Consider the following 22732-nt stretch of genomic DNA (forward strand, 5'->3'; position numbering starts at 1 on the left):
GCAAATAACGTTCATTATGCGTCACAAAATTTGAGGCAGATGTATTGCTCAATTCCAGAAGGGTGCGTGACTAAAAAAAAAGAGACCAAAATAAAAGAAAAAATATGCATACATCAAGATAGCAGGTACCTGTTTTACGACTTAAAGAATTCGGTCTTGTTCCACTTTATTTTTGTAAGATGCGGGATTGATGTCTCTGTGTGTGCGAGTGTGTGATATGAATCGACGAAGTCATGTAATGTGGGAGATGAGATCTGAGTGCACGGTTGTTTTGAGTGAATTATATGTTTCAATAGATTTTCAGTCATAATCATCTATATGGTATAGTACATTCACTAAATGACCATAAACAACAATATCGCGATCATTAAATGAGATTCTTCGTGACAAGAGTCTACCCTCAACATTCACAAGTCCCGGCATCTGATCCAGTAGTTTAAACAAACGTCCTATACCAGTAGGCCCACATAAGAGGGTTGCGTAATGGCCAATACAAAAAGGTCTATAAGGAGAAAAATGAATACCCCCCTGTGTCCAAAGTACTACAACAGCCCATCATGCACTGATATTCCCAATAAAACGATTTAAATCATATCATGCCTCTAATTTGAATACTGGAAATAAGTTGCAGCGTGCAATACAAGACAATAGTATAGCCGCCACTGCCGTGACTCGTGCAAGAAATAGCTTGCGCTCTCCGGCCTAACAACAATGGACGTTTAGATTTTCACCACTTGTGTTACGTATAGATGTCCCTATTCTTCTGATGGTTGTGTTAAAGATACTGCCTGTTAAATGGCGATATTTTAATCATGGCCGCTTGGCGGTGGTCTGCTCTCTCGGAGTGCTCCTTAGTTTTCATTAGAATTATAATAACATTCAATATTCTTTTCCTGCCTCTCTTGTTTATGCTTTAATCCAGACATGACTGTCATAATAATTCTTATCTTAATTCGGATGTTGTTGTGCATGTAAATACCTCAACGCAGTCGACATTTTACTCACTCAACTACTACCTTGATTTCTTTGCCACGTATTATCTTTTTGTTGGGGCGTACTTTATTATGAGAGTATCATTTTCAATGGTGCCGTCTAGTCTCGACTTCACCTCTATAGAGTTCTCAAGTCAAAAACAGATGACGACCCAGTCAAAGATTATGACAATCGATTATTCCAACATTTTCCTTTCTGTCGTCTACATCGATCAATCATCCAAAATTAAATTTCTTCCTCACTCCTTATGGCAGTCCTAACAAAGATATTTCACTCGTCTCCCTATAAATACCCCTGAATTGGTTTACCTGTTATCCATACTTCTCTGCTGAACGTGGAACAGTAAAGAGCTATCAATAGACCACCAAGATGCGTTCCGTAACTATCATTGCTTCTCTCTTCTTGGTCACATGCTTGCATCATGCCTACGCCCTGGACGCATGTGACATGGCCGATTCTATCGGAAAAGTTCTCCAGAGCTGCGGAAATGGTAATAAACACTTCATTTTTCCTGTATACAAAGCTCTTATTGCTTGAAGACGTTTGGGATGTTTTATTGCAACATCACTTTCACTTCGATATTTCGCTAAAATTTCGATATTCGGTCGTGAGAACAAGATGATCGCATTAGACGATCCAGTAAAAATTTTCAGATGCTCTACATTCATGTGAATTAGCAATATTGAGTCATTGTGCACCTGTGTTCGTATAACCATTAAAGCGGTTTAATATAGCTGTCCCATATTCTTGCTCCTTTTTCCAATAATGTATTGAGAAACTTTACCAATCATAATACATGTATCGGTATACTTTTGGATTGAGTCTCCTAACCAAACCTTTAGAGAAACTGTGGGAATCACAAATTATTGTATTCATCTCATAGTATACGTTAGGAATCAAATCATCAGTTTCTCATTCATTCTTTCACGATGATGCAAAGTTCGGTAAGTCTGGTGGAAGGTATAGTACAGTATTCTTTACTGCATGTGTGACGAAACTCATTATCAATAGGCCCAACAATACCATATGATAGTTTGTCATATCCGTCGTATTTTGGTTCCATACTGAATTTGGACAATAGCCCTATATAGGTTGCTTGCTTTGTCATACATTATATAATATTCTGTAATGATATGCTTCAATTTCGCACCTCGATCTGATCAAAGTCATAATGGCATTACGCGATAAAATAGCAGCGAACCTTGTGCATGGGCTATGATGGTTCGTCATTCTTTCAACTTATTGTCAACAGCCGATTTTTTTTTCCTTTATTTTCATCACTCCGATCGCTTATATTATCTTCATGTGATGTCATTTTTGTGCCTGGATAAATATAATGGTAGTGTTATTTTTCCTATGACAGCGGGGATGACGTGTCCAGACGGATGGGCAATGAACCCGTTGACTGGATCATGCTACCTGTTGATAGAGAGTGAATTCGAATGGTATGACGCCAGGGCACAATGTACCAACCTCGGCGCCGATATGGTCGTGCTGAACAATAAGGCCGAGATGGGATTTGTTTATGACTACGTGTCCTCTGCTCGAGAGACTTGGTTGAAAATCTGGGTTGGTAAGTATAATTTAGGGCTTTATCACCTGTGAGAACGAACTCATGAAAGGTCTATATATAATGATGATTAATTTTTCATCGGTTCTGACAGTGAACATAAGTATGAAAAATAAAAACAATCCCTAGAAATATGCCAACAATGATATACATGTACCAGTCCCTGCGTAAGACGAAAAAGGTTGATTTCTCTGAAATGAAATAAGGTTCGTCATTCTGAGTGTTCGTTCATCACAAAATGATATGATTCGTTGTTCCGAAGGTTTGTTGATCCGAAAATAAAATAAAAGTTCGGTTTTTTTTGTGTGGAATATTCTTTAATCCAAAAATGAAATACAGTATGTGTGGTTCGTAATTCCGAAGGTTTGTAGCTATTTGTATACGCGCCTTCTTTTCGTGTTCGGATTAACGAACCCTAATTCAGATTCGGATCAATGAACCTTTTGAGTAATGAACCATATTTCATTTTCGGATTGACCAACCTGTTGGATCAAAGAACCATCGGAATAACAAACCTTCGTAATAGCCTAATTATGCCAAAATGTTCGGATCAACGAACTCTTTATTATATTTTCGGATTGGTAAACATATACGTATATAGGGAATTTGTGTGTTCGGAATCACGAGCTTTCTGTATAACGAACTTTTTTGGATAATTTCACATTCGGATTAACGTTTCTTTTAAAGGCAGAACAAGTATGAACAATAATAAAGACCATGACCTGTATGTATCTGAACATTTGGTCTCCAGCACGTCTCGGAGACGTCCAGGGGAGAACGCTTCCCCAGTCACAGACACAATTAACTGATAAAGACGTCGCGGAGACATCTCTCAGATGTAAAACGCGCGCTATTCGTGGTTTCGAATGTACTCTGGTGGGCAGGGGTCTTTTTTTACAAATTGTACATTCCTAATAACACCCTTGAAGCACGAATAAATATTTCATCCGACAATGAAGAACAAAATGTCCTGCATTTTGGAGACTTTCTTACGAGAATTCATGTAACGACTTGAACATTCTGCATATATTGCATGCAATTTCAGGAGTTTCTATTTTTCTTATTCGCATGCATTCGTCGAGACAGTATAAAAAACAATAAACGGTAGGGCATGACCAGTTTGTGCGCTTATTGTGCACCGCGAGGTCTACCCTATCCAAGTACAATGTATACAGTATGTCATTTATTCTTATCATTTCTCAAGCTTGTCTCAGATTTGTGTGTATTGCCAAGTTAAATCATAAAATTCACTCACAATCGATTAAGAGTATAATAGAAATTAACGAGTAATTTACATACAACCAACTATAGCTTTTATGCCATTGCATGTCAGAGACGATATATTTTAGTAGTTGTATTACTCTCCTTTTTTTAATAACGTGAACAAGCTGATGCTCCGACTTTCAAGCGAGACACTGAAGTGAAATCACAATTTGAGTGCGTGGTATTGTTCCAGGTACAGTAGATGGGAAGTGATTGTTCTCAACTCGAACGTGTGTGTCAAGGGCCGATGAATGTGGGGTGGGTTCGTGGTGGGTTTGGTTAAAGGGAAATTCCAGCGCAGTTGAAAGTTAGTCTGAAAACGAGTAAAATGTGTGCAAAAAAAGTGAAGTGCAGATGTCATCCCCTCACTATAGGTGCCATATATATAAATTGTACATAAAATTTTAAAATTTTACATTTTCATTCAACCATGAATACGCCCCAGGCTAAAATCTTGAAATATCGGGCAGATCACTACTAGTATTCTGAAGCTATTTAACCAGGAATAACAACATATTTTACACTTTTACACACAAACACATTTAGTTTTGTACATATTTTTTAACACGATGAGTGGAAATTGTGAAGTGATGACATTATCAACTCACTCATTTTCATATTCACATCAACTGTACGAGAACTGTTCTGTAGACCCCCCCCCCCCCTCCCTTACCGTTCTGTTGTTCTGTTTTTGTGGCCAAAAGTGGGGGAAGGGTGCGGGCTGCAGTTCTTTATTATGTATGTGTGTGTGTATTCATTTATGCGTGGTGTGGAAGGGTGTTTGTATCGACTGACGATGTACATGTAGTTGATGATATACACGTCTTGATGTCACAGACGCACTGGATTTTTCTTATACCATTCAAGGAGGGGAACAGAAAATTACAGACACTTTATCAAAAACTGTCTCCTTTCTTTCCCCCTCATGTTCCTGGCAGGATTGGAACGCTTCGGTAGCGAGTGGCGATGGGTGGATGGAAGCCCCCTTACCATCGCGGAGGAAGCTTTCTGGCTCGATGGCAGAACGCCCGAAAACAACACCAAGGATGCTGCGGTGATGCGTGCTCCTGGCCTCATCAGAGACAGGAACCGCACACCTGATATCAAATGTTACGTGCTCTGTGAGAAGCATCTGTAAACGCTATGACCCAAACACAGAGATAATATCACATCCTTAATTGATACACGAGGCAGAGTATCCCAGGGTCACTGTCATATCTTCAGTACATGATTGTATAAACAGGGAGGTGGGAGTATCCTACCGACATGTTATTTCTCAACTGCATATACCAAGCTGATTATATTCACCTCTGATTTATTTGTCTTGCCCCCTCCCTGGTATAAAGCTCTCCGAAGAGTTGCTGGTTAACAGATTTATGACTGATTACTGCACGTAACATCCCTTGGCCTGTGTTCGGAAATAGGCTACTGCACTCCTGTTAAACCCAATTTCATCAAGGACTTCCAATTATCTCTTATCTTCCATCTTTAAAACAAATCCGGTAAAGTTCTGTAAAAGTTGTGCTAAAATCTGTATTGTCTGAATCAAAAGATACGCACTGGTACATACATGTAATATGGTTGGGAAAAAATGCATGTATGATGCTACTTCGCTTCTGTATTAGTCTTTTGAGATGGAGATATATTAAAATGAATGCCTTACGTTACATTCATTAGAAAAGAAAGTTTGCTGTTGTGACTATATCTGTTTACATGCATTTCTGACTGATTTGTGTCATAATGGAGGCTTGAGTGGCATTTACGACTGGCTTGTGTTGGAAGGAATGAGGAGTTCGTTACTGGTGGAAATACATGTAGGGCCTACAGTACTAACGACAGAACAGGAGTCATCCAGCTTTCATCAACTGTATTACAATTGTATTCCTACAATATTTCCACAATTGATCAAATAGTACGTGCCTGTCAAAAAAGTGTTTGCATCGTCAATCTGATAGGTATGTTAACATGTCAACTGTACCTAGAATAATTACCAGTCAAGATAGTAATAATTACATCAAGTTCATTATCTCAACCATCTCTCAAATTGTACCTTCATCTTCTCCAACTCTAATAGCTACAGTGTTTACATACAAACTTCTTCAACACTTCAACAAGAGGTATTGCTGAGTGAGAACTGGTCCACGATTTTATTTCTTTTTTCTTTGACATGTCCAAACACAGTGGTTTAGTTTACATTATTAAAACATCTAAAGCTCTATACACAGAACGTCTCACTCTTCTTGGCACCTACCAGTACCCATGTGAAATGTGTACTTGATTAAATATAAACACTTATTCTCTGACCATACATCACATTAATTTTACATGGTAATCAAATACATGATACAACTGTACTTAGTTCTCATGCAAGGCAACATACAAAATGACAAAGTGATATATATGTATTGATGATCATATTTGCATCTTCCAACCTCTCTTCACTACAATTGATGTACTATGCATTTTGAATTATTTCATCGCATCAATTCACTTCTGTCCTGTCTAACTCTGTCTCATGAAGCTCAATTCATTTGTCCTCGACAAGCACAGATGAATTTCTACTCTTCTATGGCATCATCTAATTGAATGTAAGCTGACTATACTTGACCTTTAACCCAGACCTTTTACCCGTCTACGCCTAATCATTCTATCTCTACTCTGATTATTTTTGCAGTCATGCTGGTACCAAATCTTAATGATTTTCATCAGACATATGTGTATTTACATTTTGAAAAATAGTAAAATTCATAACCTTGATCTTGAAAGGCACTTTCACAAGCACCATACCAAATCAGCAACATGACTTAAATAGCATTACTCAATGTAAAGCGAATCTTTTTAACTGTTTTGATCATACTGTATATACACATCACAACCACTAGTAATGTAGAGTAGACAATGGCATTCTACAATCAGGTAAGATATCATTATGACTGCAATCTTGATCTTGAATTGCATTTAAAATCTGACCAGGAGATGCACACAATACCTACAGTACAATGTTTGCCAGTACACTTGTGTAGTGCTTATAACAGGTCTAACAATACCCCTTAAGTCATTTTACTGTACAAAACAAAGATGATACATTAATGGAAACATTACTGCTGACATTGAAAAATGTTAACAGAAATTCAATGGCATGGCAACATCTAATACCAGCCTACCAGGTCCTTCATATGTAATCCTATTTGACACATCTCTGATACTTTGGAAAATGACCCCAAATGACTGCACTTGCACCGTATGGTATGGCGTGCTATCACTGACCTCCTGAGGTCAGTGGGTGCTATACACGATATGTTTGCCAGATGGCATTCACAGAATCAAAATATCTCAGTCTGCTCACAATGAAAGTGTGGGCCATGGGTTGTTAAATGGACCTGTATACACTTGTACTAAAAAAGCCAACAAAAAAAAAAGACAAAAAAGACAAAAGAATGGTAAAAAAGAATGGTCAAAAAGTGTGGTCCTTTGTTCCTGTAAAGACATTACACTGTAACACTAAAGGCAGCATAAAAAACACCCCCCCCCCCAAAAAAAAAAAAAAAAAAAAAAGAGACGGGTGGGGGGGGGGGGGGGGGGTGGGGTCCTTGCACTCACCCGAGTATAGCAAGTTCACCTTCCATGCATTCTGGCAGGCTTCTACCTGAGAACATTGAAAACTTGTGGTGAGGGGCAGCTTGAGAACTGGGGGCATGGTGTCCATTTGAATATTCTATCACACTGTTAAAAAATGCCTGCCAAGGATACTGCAATTGATAAAGTTGGACTATGTAGTTTGCACAAAAAAAAAAGACTTAAAGCTCTATCACTTCTGATTCTTGCTGCCCATTCAAATACATTGAGATCCTATCCCCTAAGAATGCTACATGCCAAGTTTGGTGAAAATCCATTACAGGTGTATGTTGTTTTCAAGAAGAAGATGGAATGGATAATTTAGGCCAGCATTTGGACCCCCCCCCCCCCCCCCGAAGCATGGTGTCCAGTTGAACAAATTGAGATTCTAACCCCCTAGGCATGCTGGGTCCCAAGGGGGACATCCCTGAATCTGCCATGAGCAAACTTGAAACTAGAGTCATCAATGTACTAACTCATAGTATTAACTTAGCTCTATCAATTCTAGTTCTAGAAGAAGATTTTTTTTTTATTTTTTTTTTTAATTCTTTAATGGGAGGGGGAGAGATTTTGTCCCCCTGGGGCCTCCACAGGTGGGGAATGGTGTCCATTCATACAAACTGCGATCCTACCTCCCTAGGGATGCTATCTGCCAAGTTTGGTGAAGATACTTCATGGGGCTTTCAAGAAGAAGATGAAAATGTAAAAAGTTAAAGGGACTGTACAGTACTGGTTGAGGTGGGGATTCATGTTTTGAACATTCCTAAGTGAGATACTGAGAAACCTCTCATGAAATATGAAAGAGCATGTAATTTTAAGAAGGGTTCAACGTTTGTTTGATGAAAATTGGTTTTCAAATGGCCGAGATATCCAAAAAAGTGATAATAATAAAAGGCGACAGGTCATGCCTTTTATTAGGATCTCTTTGTTTCACCTCGTTTTTGGATATCTCAGCCATTTCAAAACCAATTTTCATCAAATAAACTTTTGATACCCCTTAGAATTGCATGCTCTTTGACATCTTATAAAGTGGTTTCTGAATATATCGCAAAACGTTAAAAGCTAAATCCTCACCTCAACCAGAACTTTACACACCCTTTAAACCCATGACGCACAACGGATGATAGTCCGGGTTCTGTCCCTTTTTCCTTGGTGCGATAAACCAAGAGAGTACACAAATATTTTGATTGGAATGATGTGAGACTGCACGCAGTTCTCGGCGTATCGCAATCCTTGGGTGTCATGCCCTCTTACAGCTTGTCGCTATGAGTAATAAAAAGAGTCCAGAAGCTAGACTAGACAGACACCGGACGCCGGACGCCAGGTGAAGAGCGATTGCAATAGCTCAGTCAGTTGCGCCTTCAGCTCAGGTGAGCCAACCCCCCCCCCCCCCCCAAAAAAAAAAAAACAAAACAAAAAAACAAAAAAACAAAAACAAAAACACAACAACAACAAAACAAACAAACAAACAAACAAACAAACAAACAAACAAACAAAACCAGGAGTCTAGATTTGACAATCCCACCCATGAAAATAAAATGTCAACAAAATCCATCACAAAATGCTATCTGTAAGGAACACACTAGACACTCACCAAAATATGACCTTGACCTAATAACACACAAAACACTGGGAGTAGCATTGACAGAAAAAAAGAAAAGAAAAAAGTGTCTACATTTCACCACGATGCAGGTCTATATGACTAAAAAACCAACAAAATTCAATATAGAAAATGTGCATGGTAGAGCCCATAAGAAATTTAACATGCCGGCAGCCTGTGACCCAATAGAAGGCGGAACGTTAGGGGCAGTACATGTATTGTAACCTAAACTGGTATAGGTCAAAATTTGACAATGATACATCTCTTTACATGACTTGAACAAAATCCATCCAGAAATAACAGCGGCCAGTAGAGGGCAGACAAGCAGATCCTAAAATCAAATCATTTTGTTTACCGGTACAGGTACATGTATAAGAGAAGGAACAAGCATGGGCACTACCACCAAAAGCTACAGGTGAGTAGATTCTTAAATAATACACTTTTGTATCAAATTTGAATGAATTCCACCAAGAGAATGCAGCCCACAGTGGCCACACACAAGACATCAACCTCAATATGACATAAGATGACCAAAACACATGTACGACATTGGTAACCCTCTATGAAAGGCAAAACACTGAGGGCAACACCACCACCACCACCACCACCAAAAAGAAAAAAAAAAAGAATGATTTAAAAAAAAAGATATAAGGAGTGTAATTTCCAGCATGGGAGATTTGAAGTAAATCAATTTAGAAAAGTGCATGATAGAGCACACACACACAAAATGTGGTGGCTGCCGTTGACTCCGTAAACAGTGAAACACTGGGGGCAGCATCACCAAAACTTATAGGGGTTGGGTTCAGATTTGACTATGACAAATCTCTTACAAAACTTGAACAAAATCTGTCAACACATTAACTAGTGGAGAGCAAACAAGTAGACCCACAAAATGTCAAGTTATGCATATATATACAGACAGAACAAACAAGGCCTCTGCGACCAAAAGTTGTAGGCAGCTAGATTCTTTTTTTTATTATAATGATACATCTATATGCCCAATTTGAATAAATCCGTTCAGACACATGGCCAGTATTGCGCACAAAAAATGTGATATGGTTTCCTAACACTGCAAATCCAAGACATCCTTCAGTGCAGGTACCAGGGGAAACATAAAGTTAACAAAATACAATTAAGGAGCTTTGAAACTGTTCATGCTACACTATGCCTACCAGTAGGTGCTTGTAAGTCATATTACTCCTTGAAGAAAAATAGCAAGTCAATGTAACGGTTCAAGATAGACTGAACATGGAAACAATAATCTATTTCCAGTACAGTATGCATGAGATAAACAGCAGTGACACCACACCTCAAAATTTACCACATGTATGCAGTAATTCAGAGAATGCTGCATATCTTGACAATTTAAGTTGTTATTTCACATTATAAAAACTTATTGCACTTCTGTAAATAATACATACATACATGTAACGGCTTTAAAAAAAAACAAGAGACCCGCGGGTCTAGCGCTCACCTGAGTATCGCAAGTTCACCTTTCACACAGTCACTAATCTAAATTATTCACAGCTCTACCAAAATTTGACCAGACATTCTCAAGTAGAAGATGAAAATGTACAATAAGGGCCCAAATTTTTTAAGATTCCTTAATTTGGGGGGATTGGGGCCCCCTGGGCCCCTCTGGGTGGGGCATGGTGCCCATTGTGATAAATTGAGATCCTGACCCCCTAGGGATGCTACCTGCCAAGTTTGATGAAAATCCATCATGATGTTTTCAGGAAGAAGATGAAAATGTACAATTAAGGCCCCCATTTGGACCTTCCCAACCAACCCCCCCCCCCCCTGCCCCCAAGAGGGGCACCCCTGGATCTCCTATGAACAAACTTGAAACTACAGTCATTAATGTACTCACTCATAGTATTATCTTAGCTCTATAACTTCTGATTCTAGAGAAGATTTTTAAAGTTTCCTTCATTGTGGGGGTTTGGGCCCCCCTGGGGGCCCCCTAGGTGGGGCATGGCACCCATTTTAACAAATTGAGATCTTAACCCCCTAGGGATGCTACCTGCCAAGTTTGGTGAAAATGGGTCATGGGGTTCTCAAGAAGAAGATAAAAATGTACAATTTAGGCCCCATTAGGACCCCTCCTCACCCCCCTCCCCTGGGTCCCAAGGGGGGCACCCCTGATTCTGCCATGACCAAACTTAAAACTACAGTCATCAATATACTAACTCATAGTATTAACTTAGCTCTATCACTTCTGGTTCTAGAGAAGAAGATTTTTACAGATTCCTTAATTTTGGGGGGTTTGGGCCCCCTGGGGGCCCCCTGGGTGGGGTATGGTGCCCATTTTAACAAATTGAGTTCCTAACCCCCTAGGGATAATACCTGCCAAGTTTGGTGAAAATGGGTCATGGGGTTCTCAAGAAGAAGATGAAAATGTACAATTTAGGCCCCATTAGAACCCCTCCCCTGGGTCCCAAGGGGGGCACCCCTGAGTCTGCCATGAACAAACTTGAAACTACAGTCATCAATGTACTAACTCAAAGTATTAACTTAGCTCTATCACTTCTGGTTCTAGAGAAGAAGATTTTTACAGATTCCTTAATGTTGGGGGGGGGGGGGGTTGGGCCCCCTGGGGGCCCCCTGGGTGGGGCATGGTGCCCATTTTTGACAAATTGAGTTCCTAACCCCCTCGGGATGCTACCTGCCAAGTTTAATGAAAATCGGTCTTGGGGTTTTCAAGAAGAAGATGAAAATGTAAAAAGTTTACGCACAATGCACGACGGACGACGCACGACGCACGCCGGACGCCGGACGAAGGGCGATCGCAATAGCTCACTTGAGCCTTTGGCTCAGGTGAGCTGAAAACAAACAACACAAGAATTTTCTGCACAAAGAAGTTGTTTTTCATGAGTGGTGATACAAGTACAACCGATCAGCCAAAGCTTGAGCAAAATTCAACACAAATTTTGATTAATCATCTAAAACAATGTTCTTTGAGACTTCAATCATAATTTTGTGAGTCATGCGACCATGATGGTTGGTAACTAGACTTTCCCCTTGCTATAAGCAAAAAAAAAATTTAATAAAAATAAATAGATAAATAAACCACACCAAACAAAAACCCTCTCCCCCAAAAAAACAATAACCCAACAATCAAATCTAGATTCTTTTAATAATCACATAAGAATGAATTGACCCATCCCCTCAAAGCTTCTGAAATTGTCATACATGTATGGTACTCTGTACAAGAGTCATCAGGTTTTTAGAGGCACTTGATTATCTTTCTCAATCATAGAAGATGAATAAGTACATGATATCTTTCATGTACAAAATTGACACAAAAAATTAGAAATTACAAGAATGTGTTGTAGTGATATTCCATTCACAATATTAAACAGCAGTCATAAAACAGCTCACACTTTTCAATAAAGTGTCAATTATTGCAATTTAAAACCCATAACAAATAACGCAGCACAAGAAATTTCACTGCCATGTGACTTGGGCAAATACATGTATTTCAAATAACTGTTGTACTATACGACTTGCTCACATTTTATTGATCTCTAAATTTCAGAACCCTGCGATTGTCACAGTACGTAAATCATGCACTTATCTGCTGGTTTTGCTTAGAATCACTTCTTTGAGTACATTTTCCTTCCAAGAATGAGACAAGCACATATAATAGTAGGGCAAAAGAGTGTTAACTGCACACTATGAATGTTGATCATACTATATCATATCACAGTAAACCTTCAGGCACTGAAAGAAAGAGATAGATATTATGCTAGCTACAGAAACTTTGGCATCTCAGACCCATCTTATCCCAGTATATAATCCAATATGACTGAGTTCCTGTGTACTAATGCCAAGGACAAGTACACGGGTACGAGTAATGAAAGAACGTACTTCACACTAAAATTCTACCTTAATACACATTTGGGATCTTTCAGCTGTGAGCGATTGCACACACCACACAATCATGATCACGCAAGAAACCTAAAACACATGGCATTATTTCGACACTAATTGCATGTCCTGCATGCAGTGCATGGTGAGCTACCTTTTAAGTTTCACAATTTCTTGTCAGGTGGCTTTGTGCTAACAATCTCCTGCATAAGTTTCTTGATATAAAACAGCACATACACAAAAAGGTAGGTAACAAAGTACCAGAGCGTGTAGGCAAGTGATATGGAGAGGGCTATTGCTATAAATACATAGCCTGTCTTGTAAAGGGACTTGGTGTAAACAGTGACTCCTACCATGAGAGCCACAAAGACAAGAGGAAAACCATTGTTGACCAAGCTAACGAAGAATGACGTCTGGACCTTTGCATTGAAGTTGGTCCGATTCATTGAGCGTCTCACAGATTCCTCTTTAGACATCCTGACTGGGGTGAGAACTTTGTCACAGATTGATGAATGATGTTTGCACAGTTGCATCGATTGCCATCCAGTATTGGTGTCAGCACTTGGTAATAATAATAATACACACAATATCAATGTTCTTTGATTACTCTCTTCATTTCTTGTCAGAGAATACTGACTCAACGTGTGATAGTCAATGCAAAATGAAATCACTAACACTTTATGATGGTCATGGGTAACACTGCGGTGAAAGGTTCAGAGGGCTTTATAAACTCCCTTAGGCTGGCATTTCATCCACATGCAGTCTTGCCCTTAAGTTGTCGTTAGCCACAGAAACGAGCTCCAGCTCATTAGACATCCACAGGCGCTGTAGACAAGCCCGGTCAGATCAATGCAACAAGGATAGGAAAAGAGATCATAACAAAGTTCAATTTATCACTATATCGTAACTCTCCCATTTTCAAAACACATGAATAAAAGATGTATACACAGACACGTACAATGTACATACACGTACATGTACAAGTGTATACGATTCATAAATATAATGTACATATAACTATACACAGCCCAGTCACTGTATAAATAGCGACAGGGCTGTACCGGAACGGCCCACAACACAAAGAGAGCTCAGCGATTGCTTTACGAGGGTATAAAACATGTAAATTGGATATTACTGTAAAACGAGGAATGTGTGTGTGCATTTTCATTTCGCGAAATTAAAATGCACGCGTAAGTTCTTGCCTACACAATATGCATTGGACACCAGTGGCAATTCGAGAAAATTTCATGCCGCGAGAAAGGTCTCATCAGTTCCAATTCGGGAAATTTTCATGCAGCAAATATATCTTGTGTTACAGTATCCCTCACAAAAGTCTTTCTATAAATTTTCATCTACATGTATAGGCCTAAGGACTTACTGTAATTCTCTACATGGTTATTACTGTAAACTGTACATACAATAAGTTGTCCAAAAAGTGTTTGTGTAAATATACTTCTGTTTGTAAAAGACAGAACCCATTACAGAAATTACTGCTGTAATTTAGTATTGTGATAAAAGTAATTGAGGTCTGCTCATACACTGAACAAAAAGTTATGCCCGGGACTGTGTTCAGTACAGTACACTTGAAACTTGGCAGGGCTACCACAACCAAGCAAATTGTGGTGAAAACTGAAGTTTTTTCGAGAAAATTTTCAATTCTTTTAAGAATTTAGGAAAACGTGCTGTATTAAAGTATCATCACGGTCACCCGCACGCATTTTTTACATGTAGGCCCTAGATGTATTTGTCTATGGGAGCATCACAGTCATCCGCACACATCTTTTAGGTTTCCTACTAACTGCGACCAGCAGCCCCATACGCATAGCGTAATGGGGCTGCGGACTGTAGCATTCAGGATCGTGACTAGGTACAATGTAGTATCACGCCCAAATATCAACTTCTGTCAATAGTCAATAGTTCTGTCAATAGTCCCTTTCTGTTCGAATTGATGACTTAATGTCACTCGGTCTAGAGAAACCTGGGAAAGCTACATTGAATTGACGGCCAGCGCATGAGCGCACAGACATCTTATCCGGTAAATGGATTAGAAATTTGTGCGCATTTGTTCGGATGTTGTGAGTGGGATTTCATAGAATTTCAGCGACGAAATTTGATTTTAAAGCGCATAATCTTTAACTGTGATGTGCGGGTCACTCAACTATATACCGTTCCATTGCATTTTAAACTTACTAGATCTAGAACTAGAGTGTTCTATAGCATTGACATTGTGATTGCAATTTACAAATATAACTGATTTCCCTTCATATAAAACAGTACGTGGGACTAGTGCCTACACACCACCAATACAATAGGTTAATGGAAACGTAGTTATTTAGGTTCCCCTATTACATGCAGATACACTAGCACTTGACAAGTAGGCATATCTAGTATATTACCTTGTCTTCTTGTTCAGCTTTCAGTTCCTTTCCTATTTCTCGGCACTTGTTTTGGTATTATAATGGTATCTTCACTGAATGCGTGTGGAGCTAGCCAGGCAGCTCGCTATGACTTTAAATGGCGGACATGCATACACACACGCAACTAGTGAGTAAAAACAACATGACAACAACAACAACAACGCGACGATCCCATTCTCTCTTTGTATGTAGCTCATAGCGGAACGGAGCCCTCTATGTTCGGGCTGGTCGCAGTTACATGCTCCGTTGAGATTGAATGTACCTCAGAATCGTTATTGTTGGAATGGGGGTGTTTTTGAAGGTGAGTAGACTCATGGTTACATAATCGTCTTGCCATTGATAGAGGTCCTACTATACTACTTGTAACTGTTAACAATGTTAGTTAAGTCTAGTTCCTTTGGTTCAGAATTGCGGATTAAAGGTAGGTAGACGGATCCCAACAATGAATTAATCTACACTAGCTACGGCTAGACTATAAACGTTTAGAGTCCCCAGATTAGCAATTTAGCATGAAGCCCTGAAGGGTGAAGCCAGGATCAGACCTCGGCTCGATCAGCTCAGGTCAATCCGAGTCACAATGACAATGTCAATAACAAAGACAATGTCAACAATGTCACATGATGCACTACTGGAAAGAAACAGAAGTAGTGTAGTAGTGAGCCTGGGCCTGGACAGCTCAGATGGTTCGACGTAGAGAGATAGTAAGATACAAATGAAACCGGTATGGTCATGCCTATTGGGATCAGGACTCAAATTATTGATTTCCAAAAAGATAGGATCACCTAATTTGTCAGTCTTGACAAATTCTGAGTCTAGTTCAGTATGGAACAGGGCAATTCCGCAGTTAGGTGGACATGACATGGATAAAAGAAATGTGCCTCTTTATCTTACTCCTTGATTTAGGTATCAACTAATGCCATGGGTGTTCATCAATCATTAAGGTCTTTCAAATTCAGTAGATTTTTTTTTTCGTATTTATTGATTTTGCGAGATCTAAAACCATCATCTAAAATGTACATGTGGGACTGGGGATGCTGAAATTTACTTAAATGCAAATTACAGTGGGTTCCTTTGAAATTTTTTCCTCCAAGTTTTGCTAAAGGGTAAAGGATGAATACATTTAAATACTCCAGAAGTCATGTAACATTTTGTCAATTAGAAAAGGGTGAAATGACCTGCGGAATTACTCCGGACAAATGTAACGTTACTAACCGTAACGTTACTAACCATGCTTTTGGGGGTCTAGCTAAAAAATCGTCGGTCGAACTGCTAAAAAAAATTGCATGAACATTTGTCATGATGCAATAATTGAAATTAATGCAACACTTTGTTTGAAGTAACTTGAATTTTTGCACACTTTTTGTTACAAGACATTGATTTTTTTGTCATGTCCTTTTTTCGTAACGTTACTAACCAGCCCTTTTAATTGCCATAGCAATTCTAATATTTCTTGGATTGTATTCATTCTTTTCTGTATCATAAACATGGGGAGGATGAATATGTTTTTGACATAATTTTGACTTGAAATGAATAAATGGTAATTTTGTAGTAAAAACAAATATCTAAATTTGTTCAAATGTAACGTTACTAACCGCGGAATTGCCCAACAGGTTAATTTGAAAAATTTAGCTCACAAGAAATAAAAACAACAGAAAATGATGTCAAAGAGAATGCTTTCAAACATTGAATTATGCAGTATTCATTCAACTGTAATATGTGAGTTCAATTTGGGCAAGTTTGACTGTTTATCCAGTTTTAACATATCCCATCAGAAAGTCTGGTCATCATGATGTATCATATGAAATTAATGCATTTCAATTCTAAGGATGAGTTTTACTTTTGATTTTCAGCTTGGTGTTGGAGCTTTTAGGTCCATGCCCATCTACGCATACAGGAATAACCCAGTGAGGATGGCGTCATGCAGTAACAGGAATGCCAAAGTCACTCGCCTGTCTGATCATCTTGAGCTTCATATGTATCACCCAGAAACCACAAGTTAGAGAAATCCTTGCATGTCATGATGGTGGGGCTGGGGTACAGTAAATGTAAAATTGTGACTTTCTTTTGAACCATGGGAATTCTGTTGAAGCTCTTCTTCATTCTCAGTATATGACTCTTTGACCTTGCATCAGAAAACCAAGAAATGGTAACAAAACTCAAATTTCTCTGAGGACTCAAACTGGGTGACATGGGCCAACTTGGTCAATTTGGTGGTTTTCTGTATTTTCTGAAAAAGCAATTCTTCTATATAATTCAAAAGTTTTGGAACATAAAAGAAATTATGCAAGATTGTGTTTTTGGCAGTTTGTGTAGTATAAACACTTTTTTAGCTCACCTGAGCCAAAGGCTCAAGTGAGCTATTGCGATCGCCCTTCGTCCGGCATCCGTCGTGCGTCGTGCGTCGTCCGTCGTCCGTCGTCCGTCGTCCGTCGTCCGTCGTCCGTCGTGCGTCGTGCGTAAACTTTTTACATTTTCATCTTCTTCTTGAAAACCCCAAGACCGATTTTCATCAAACTTGGCAGGTAGCATCCCTAGGGGGTTAGGAACTCAATTTCTTAAAATGGGCACCATGACCCACCCAGGGGGCCCCCAGGGGGGCCCAAACCCCCCAAAATTAAGGAATCTTTAAAAATCTTCTTCTCTAGAACCAGAAGTGATAGAGCTAAGTTAATACTATGAGTTAGTTCATTGATGACTGTAGTTTCAAGTTTGTTCATGGCAGAATCAGGGATGCCCCCCTTGGGACCCAGGGGAGGGGGTGGGGAGGGGTTCTAATGGGGCCTAAATTGTACATTTTCATCTTCTTCTTGAGAACCCCATGACCCATTTTCACCAAACTTGGCAGGTAGCATCCCTAGGGGGTTAGGAACTCAATTTGTTAAAATGGGCACCATGCCCCACCCAGGGGGCCCCCAGGGGACCCCCAGGGGGCCCAAATCCCCCAAAAATTAAGGAATCTTTAAAAATCTTCTTCTCTAGAACCAGAAGTGATGGAGCTAAGTTAATACTATGAGTTAGTTCATTGATGACTGTAGTTTCAAGTTTGTTCATGGCAGAATCAGGGGTGCCCCCCTTGGGACCCAGGGGAGGGGGGTGGGGGTGGGTTCTAATGGGGCCTAAATTGTACATTTTCATCTTCTTGAGAACCCCATGACCCATTTTCACCAAACTTGGCAGGTAGCATCCCTAGGGGGTTAGAAACTCAATTTGTTAAAATGGGCACCATGCCCCACCCAGGGGGCCCCCAGGGGACCCCCAGGGGGCCCAAATCCCCCAAAATTAAGGAATCTTTAAAAATCTTCTTCTCTAGAACCAGAAGTGATGGAGCTAAGTTAATACTATGAGTAAGTACATTGATGACTGCAGTTTCAAGTTTGTTCATGGCAGAATCAGGGGTGCCCCCCTTGGGACCCAGGGGAGGGAGGTGAGGAGGGGTCCTAATGGGGCCTAAATTGTACATTTTTATCTTCTTTTTTAGAACCCCATGACCCATTTTCACCAAACTTGGCAGGTAGCATCCCTAGGGGGTTTAGAAACTCAATTTGTTAAAATGGGCACCATGCCCCACCCAGGGGGCCCCCAGGGGACCCCCAGGGGGCCCAAAGGGGGCCCAAATCCCCCAAAATTAAGGAATCTTTAAAAATCTTCTTCTCTAGAACCAGAAGTGATGGAGCTAAGTTAATACTATGAGTTAGTACATTGATGACTGCAGTTTCAAGTTTGTTCATGGCAGAATCAGGGGTGCCCCCCTTGGGACCCAGGGGAGGGAGGTGAGGAGGGGTCCTAATGGGGCCTAAATTGTACATTTTTATCTTCTTTTTTAGAACCCCATGACCCATTTTCACCAAACTTGGCAGGTAGCATCCCTAAGGGGTTAGGATCTCAATTTGTTAAAATGGGCACCATGTCCCACCCAGGGGGCCCCCAGGGGGGCCCAAACCCCCCAAATGAAGGAATCGTTAAAAATTTTCTCTAGAATCAGAAGTTATACAGCTAAGATAATACTATGAGTGAGTACATTAATGACTGTAGTTTCGAGTTTGTTCATAGGAGATCCAGGGGTGCCCCTCTTGGGGGCAGGGGTGGAGGGGGGGGGGGGGGGGGTTGGTTAGGAAGGTCCAAATGGGGGCCTGAATCGTACATTGTCATCTTCTTCCTGAAAACCTCATGATAGATTTTCGTCAAACTTGGCAGGTAGCATCCTTAGGGGGTCAGGATCTCAATTTATCAAAATGGGCACCATGCCCCACCCAGAGGGCCCCAGGGGGCCCCCAATTCCCCAAATTAAGGAATCTTTAAAAATCTGGGCCCTTATTGTACATTTTCATCTTCTACTTCAGAATGCCTGGTCAAATTTTGGTAGAGCTGTGAATAATTTAGATTAGTGACTGCGTGAAAGGTGAACTTGCGATACTCAGGTGAGCGCTAGACCCGCGGGTCTCTTGTTTCAGTTTGAAGTAGGCTTTCATGAATTTACAGTTCTGAGCATGAGAGGTCCTTTACATACTCTTTATTTTCAACTCGGTAGGTAATAACATTTTCGAGGATAGTATTATTGCCTTGAAAGTTGGTATTGGTCATGAATAGAATGTACCAGGAGTGGTTACCATGGAGTTTCACATCTCGTTCATTGCACGGAGTATTATTGGGAGAGATTCCACTCGAATAGACCCCAAACTTCAAAGCCCCTTTTCTCAGCACACCCTTTTGTAGAGGATGTGCTTTCTTTCCACATTTGAATTGGGTTATGAAGTCTGTTTACAGTGAATAATAGCTCATTTCAAAGCTTACAGGCTCCTCTTTCAGAATCTGCCCTTAACTAAAATCAGGCTGACGACTTTTTGATGTGTTTTTCTTTTGATGGAGAATCACATATAGTGCTTTTGATGACATGAATGTTGTGGTTCTATGTTTTTGTGATTCACTGATACAAGCTGCATTACTGTGCTACATCAATGAAAGAATAGGCTGTAATTGGTGCAACTTTTTTCTTGGTCAAGACTTCTGTATTAGGAAATTTTATAGCGCATTCTAGCAAGCTGTTACATGGTAGTCTTTAATCAATACTCACAACCATTTGATTCTGTACTGTGCAGTTACAGGAGACCCAAGGCCACTGCTTGTCTTTCTACCCTGGCTGACAGCCACTGCATCATCAGCGAACCGCTATCGTGAATTGTATGCTGCCCGTGGTTTCAATGTGCTGACAGTGTGGGGGAAGATGTCCTACTTCTTGTGGCCTGCGTGGGCCAAGCCTGTGGCCAGAGAGCTCACAGAGTACCTGGACACCTGTACCAAGGGACCCCTCCTTATTCACAGCATGTCAATTGGTGCCTACTTGTATGCCGTTACACTCAAGCACGTTGATGACAACAAGGTAAAATACTCTGCCCTTATCCCAAGAGTGAGAGGTCATGTGTATGACAGCATCGTGGTTGGTACTCTCGAAGAAATGGCAACTGGAGTTTGTAAGGTTATTTCGCCAAAAAATTCTTTCCTACAATCGCTGATCTTCAGGTCATGTTTGTTGTACTTTTCTGCCACCAAGCCACACACAGTTGTGCCTTACAATGCATTCATTGATGTCTGCTTCAATTCTCCAGTGAAGACACCCAAGCTGTGCTTCTATTCACTGTCTGATGAGTTGTGTTGTCCTGACAGTATGAAGCGTCTCATGAACCACTGGAGGGACAGGTATGACTTGGATATCATGGAGAAGTCTTGGGAAAAATCACCTCATGCTGCCCATCTCAGACATGACCCAGAGACATACCAGGGACTTCTTGATGTGTTCCTTAAGAAGCTGGAATTAGGTGACATATCTCCCAGACTGTTATCTAAGCTCTAGAGAAAGTGAAGGAAGGCAGCTTAGAATGCATTATGAAGATTTTATGAATAAAAGTGTTAGCAAAGCAGCCAAATCTGTGCTGCTTTGAAGAGTTGTCATACAATGTGTTTGCATTTTTACATGATGGAGCAAGATGGTAAAAGTGGGATATTCAAATATATCTCAAATTGATTATGAGCAAAGACATGTAATGTGAAGTAAAGTAAGATTTTCTCCCATACCAAGATCTCAGGATTTCTTTCAAACTCTTGATGGTTTCTTTGCAATATATACCCTAATGCTGAAATAAGTTGCTATCACTTTACCTGTTAGAATTAATCATGATTACAAATTGTTATTGTACCACTATCACATTCCAGTAGATAAGCCTGCTGTGTAATATGAAGTTTAATAAGACGATCCGGTAGTGTGGGGATAGAAGGTTGACCCAATTACATCAATCTTCATTCGCTGCCCACTGGGGTACATTTGAAAACTACAACTACGACAGGCCTGTTACAATATTTTGTATTATATTACAATATTTTTGTTACAATTGCCCACATCAAAGTCAAGCCAGCCTTCTCACTGCATGGTATTCTGTTACATTGTGGGAACAAATGAATGAAGAAACTTTTCAGACAATGATGTGAAGTGAATACTGCAACTTTATTCACACCATCTTGAAACTCTTAGTCTCCTTCTCGAGACTCACAAGTATCATGAGTGTAGTCCTCACTTCCAACATTTCATGCGTAATCGTTTAAACCAAAACACAACATATCCCCATGTTTCCAGGTCCTTGTCTGCAAGTAGGGCAGAATGTACATGTCTTGATTCTGCTAGAATTCACTTCCTGTGTTCACATTCTCTTGTATTTGTGAAACCTTGGCAATATCATCCATCATTTTTGTTTTCGTTGTATTTAAATCATTTATGGGAGGCACTTCGGGGCTTCTGGCTGGGGCCCTGTTCAGGATAAAATAACTAGCTTTCGTGTTTTGTGTATATCTGTTGTGTACTAGCACAACTATCACATGCTGGAAACATTGCCTGACATTCAATACTTTAGTTTTATTTAATTGGAAGTGTTACTATACCAACTATGAATTCATTCAAAATTTATAGGCATGTCTGTATGTGCCCATGGTACTTCAAATGTATTGATGCTTGAAAGAAGGTACAATGCATTGAATTAATTCAGAATCCACAGTGGTAATGAAAATAATGTTGAAGGAGAAGATACTCAATCTTAGCTCTAGATACACTGTGGGCCTATATTATACGTTGTACAGTGTATACACAGGGTGTACAAGCTGTTGTGTGTGATATGTGCAGTGGACTTTGGGAACTACCTCGGAAGTAAAAATGTCAAGGGGTGATCTCATTGTGTGAGTTTTTTATTTTTTTTCTCTCATTTTTCAGCTGCCAAGTGCACTATGAAAAAAAAAAAAAAATTCATGATACTTGTGTAGTTATAGTGATTTGACTATGACCAAACGTTCTATGCAAGACAGTGTGCTGTTGTGGTAAAAGGTGATGACACAGGGTCTTGTCCTTGAGGGATGTTTGTAACT

The 22732-nt window shown here is 39.9% G+C and overlaps 2 protein-coding genes across 2 annotated transcripts; both read left to right on the forward strand.

The window, feature by feature from the left end:
* Positions 1 to 1324: 1324 nt before the first annotated feature.
* Positions 1325 to 5498, forward strand: LOC139731392 (C-type lectin domain family 4 member M-like). The gene is made up of 3 exons (XM_071642280.1): positions 1325 to 1483; positions 2357 to 2566; positions 4765 to 5498. The coding sequence occupies exons 1-3, from the start codon at positions 1363 to 1365 to the stop codon at positions 4962 to 4964; spliced, it is 531 nt and encodes a 176-aa protein (XP_071498381.1). The 5' UTR covers positions 1325 to 1362; the 3' UTR covers positions 4965 to 5498.
* A 10106-nt stretch (positions 5499 to 15604) lies between these two features.
* LOC139731393 (uncharacterized) lies at positions 15605 to 21192 on the forward strand. Its single transcript, XM_071642282.1, has 3 exons — positions 15605 to 15629; positions 17179 to 17323; positions 20425 to 21192. The coding sequence occupies exons 1-3, from the start codon at positions 15612 to 15614 to the stop codon at positions 21174 to 21176; spliced, it is 915 nt and encodes a 304-aa protein (XP_071498383.1). The 5' UTR covers positions 15605 to 15611; the 3' UTR covers positions 21177 to 21192.
* The last annotated feature ends 1540 nt before the right edge of the window (positions 21193 to 22732 follow it).

The sequence above is a fragment of the Diadema antillarum genome, unplaced genomic scaffold, assembly GCF_040938485.1.
Source record: "Diadema antillarum isolate AM-2024a unplaced genomic scaffold, OU_Dant_1.0 seq00000369_RagTag, whole genome shotgun sequence".
Classification (NCBI taxonomy): Eukaryota; Metazoa; Echinodermata; class Echinoidea; order Diadematoida; family Diadematidae; genus Diadema; species Diadema antillarum.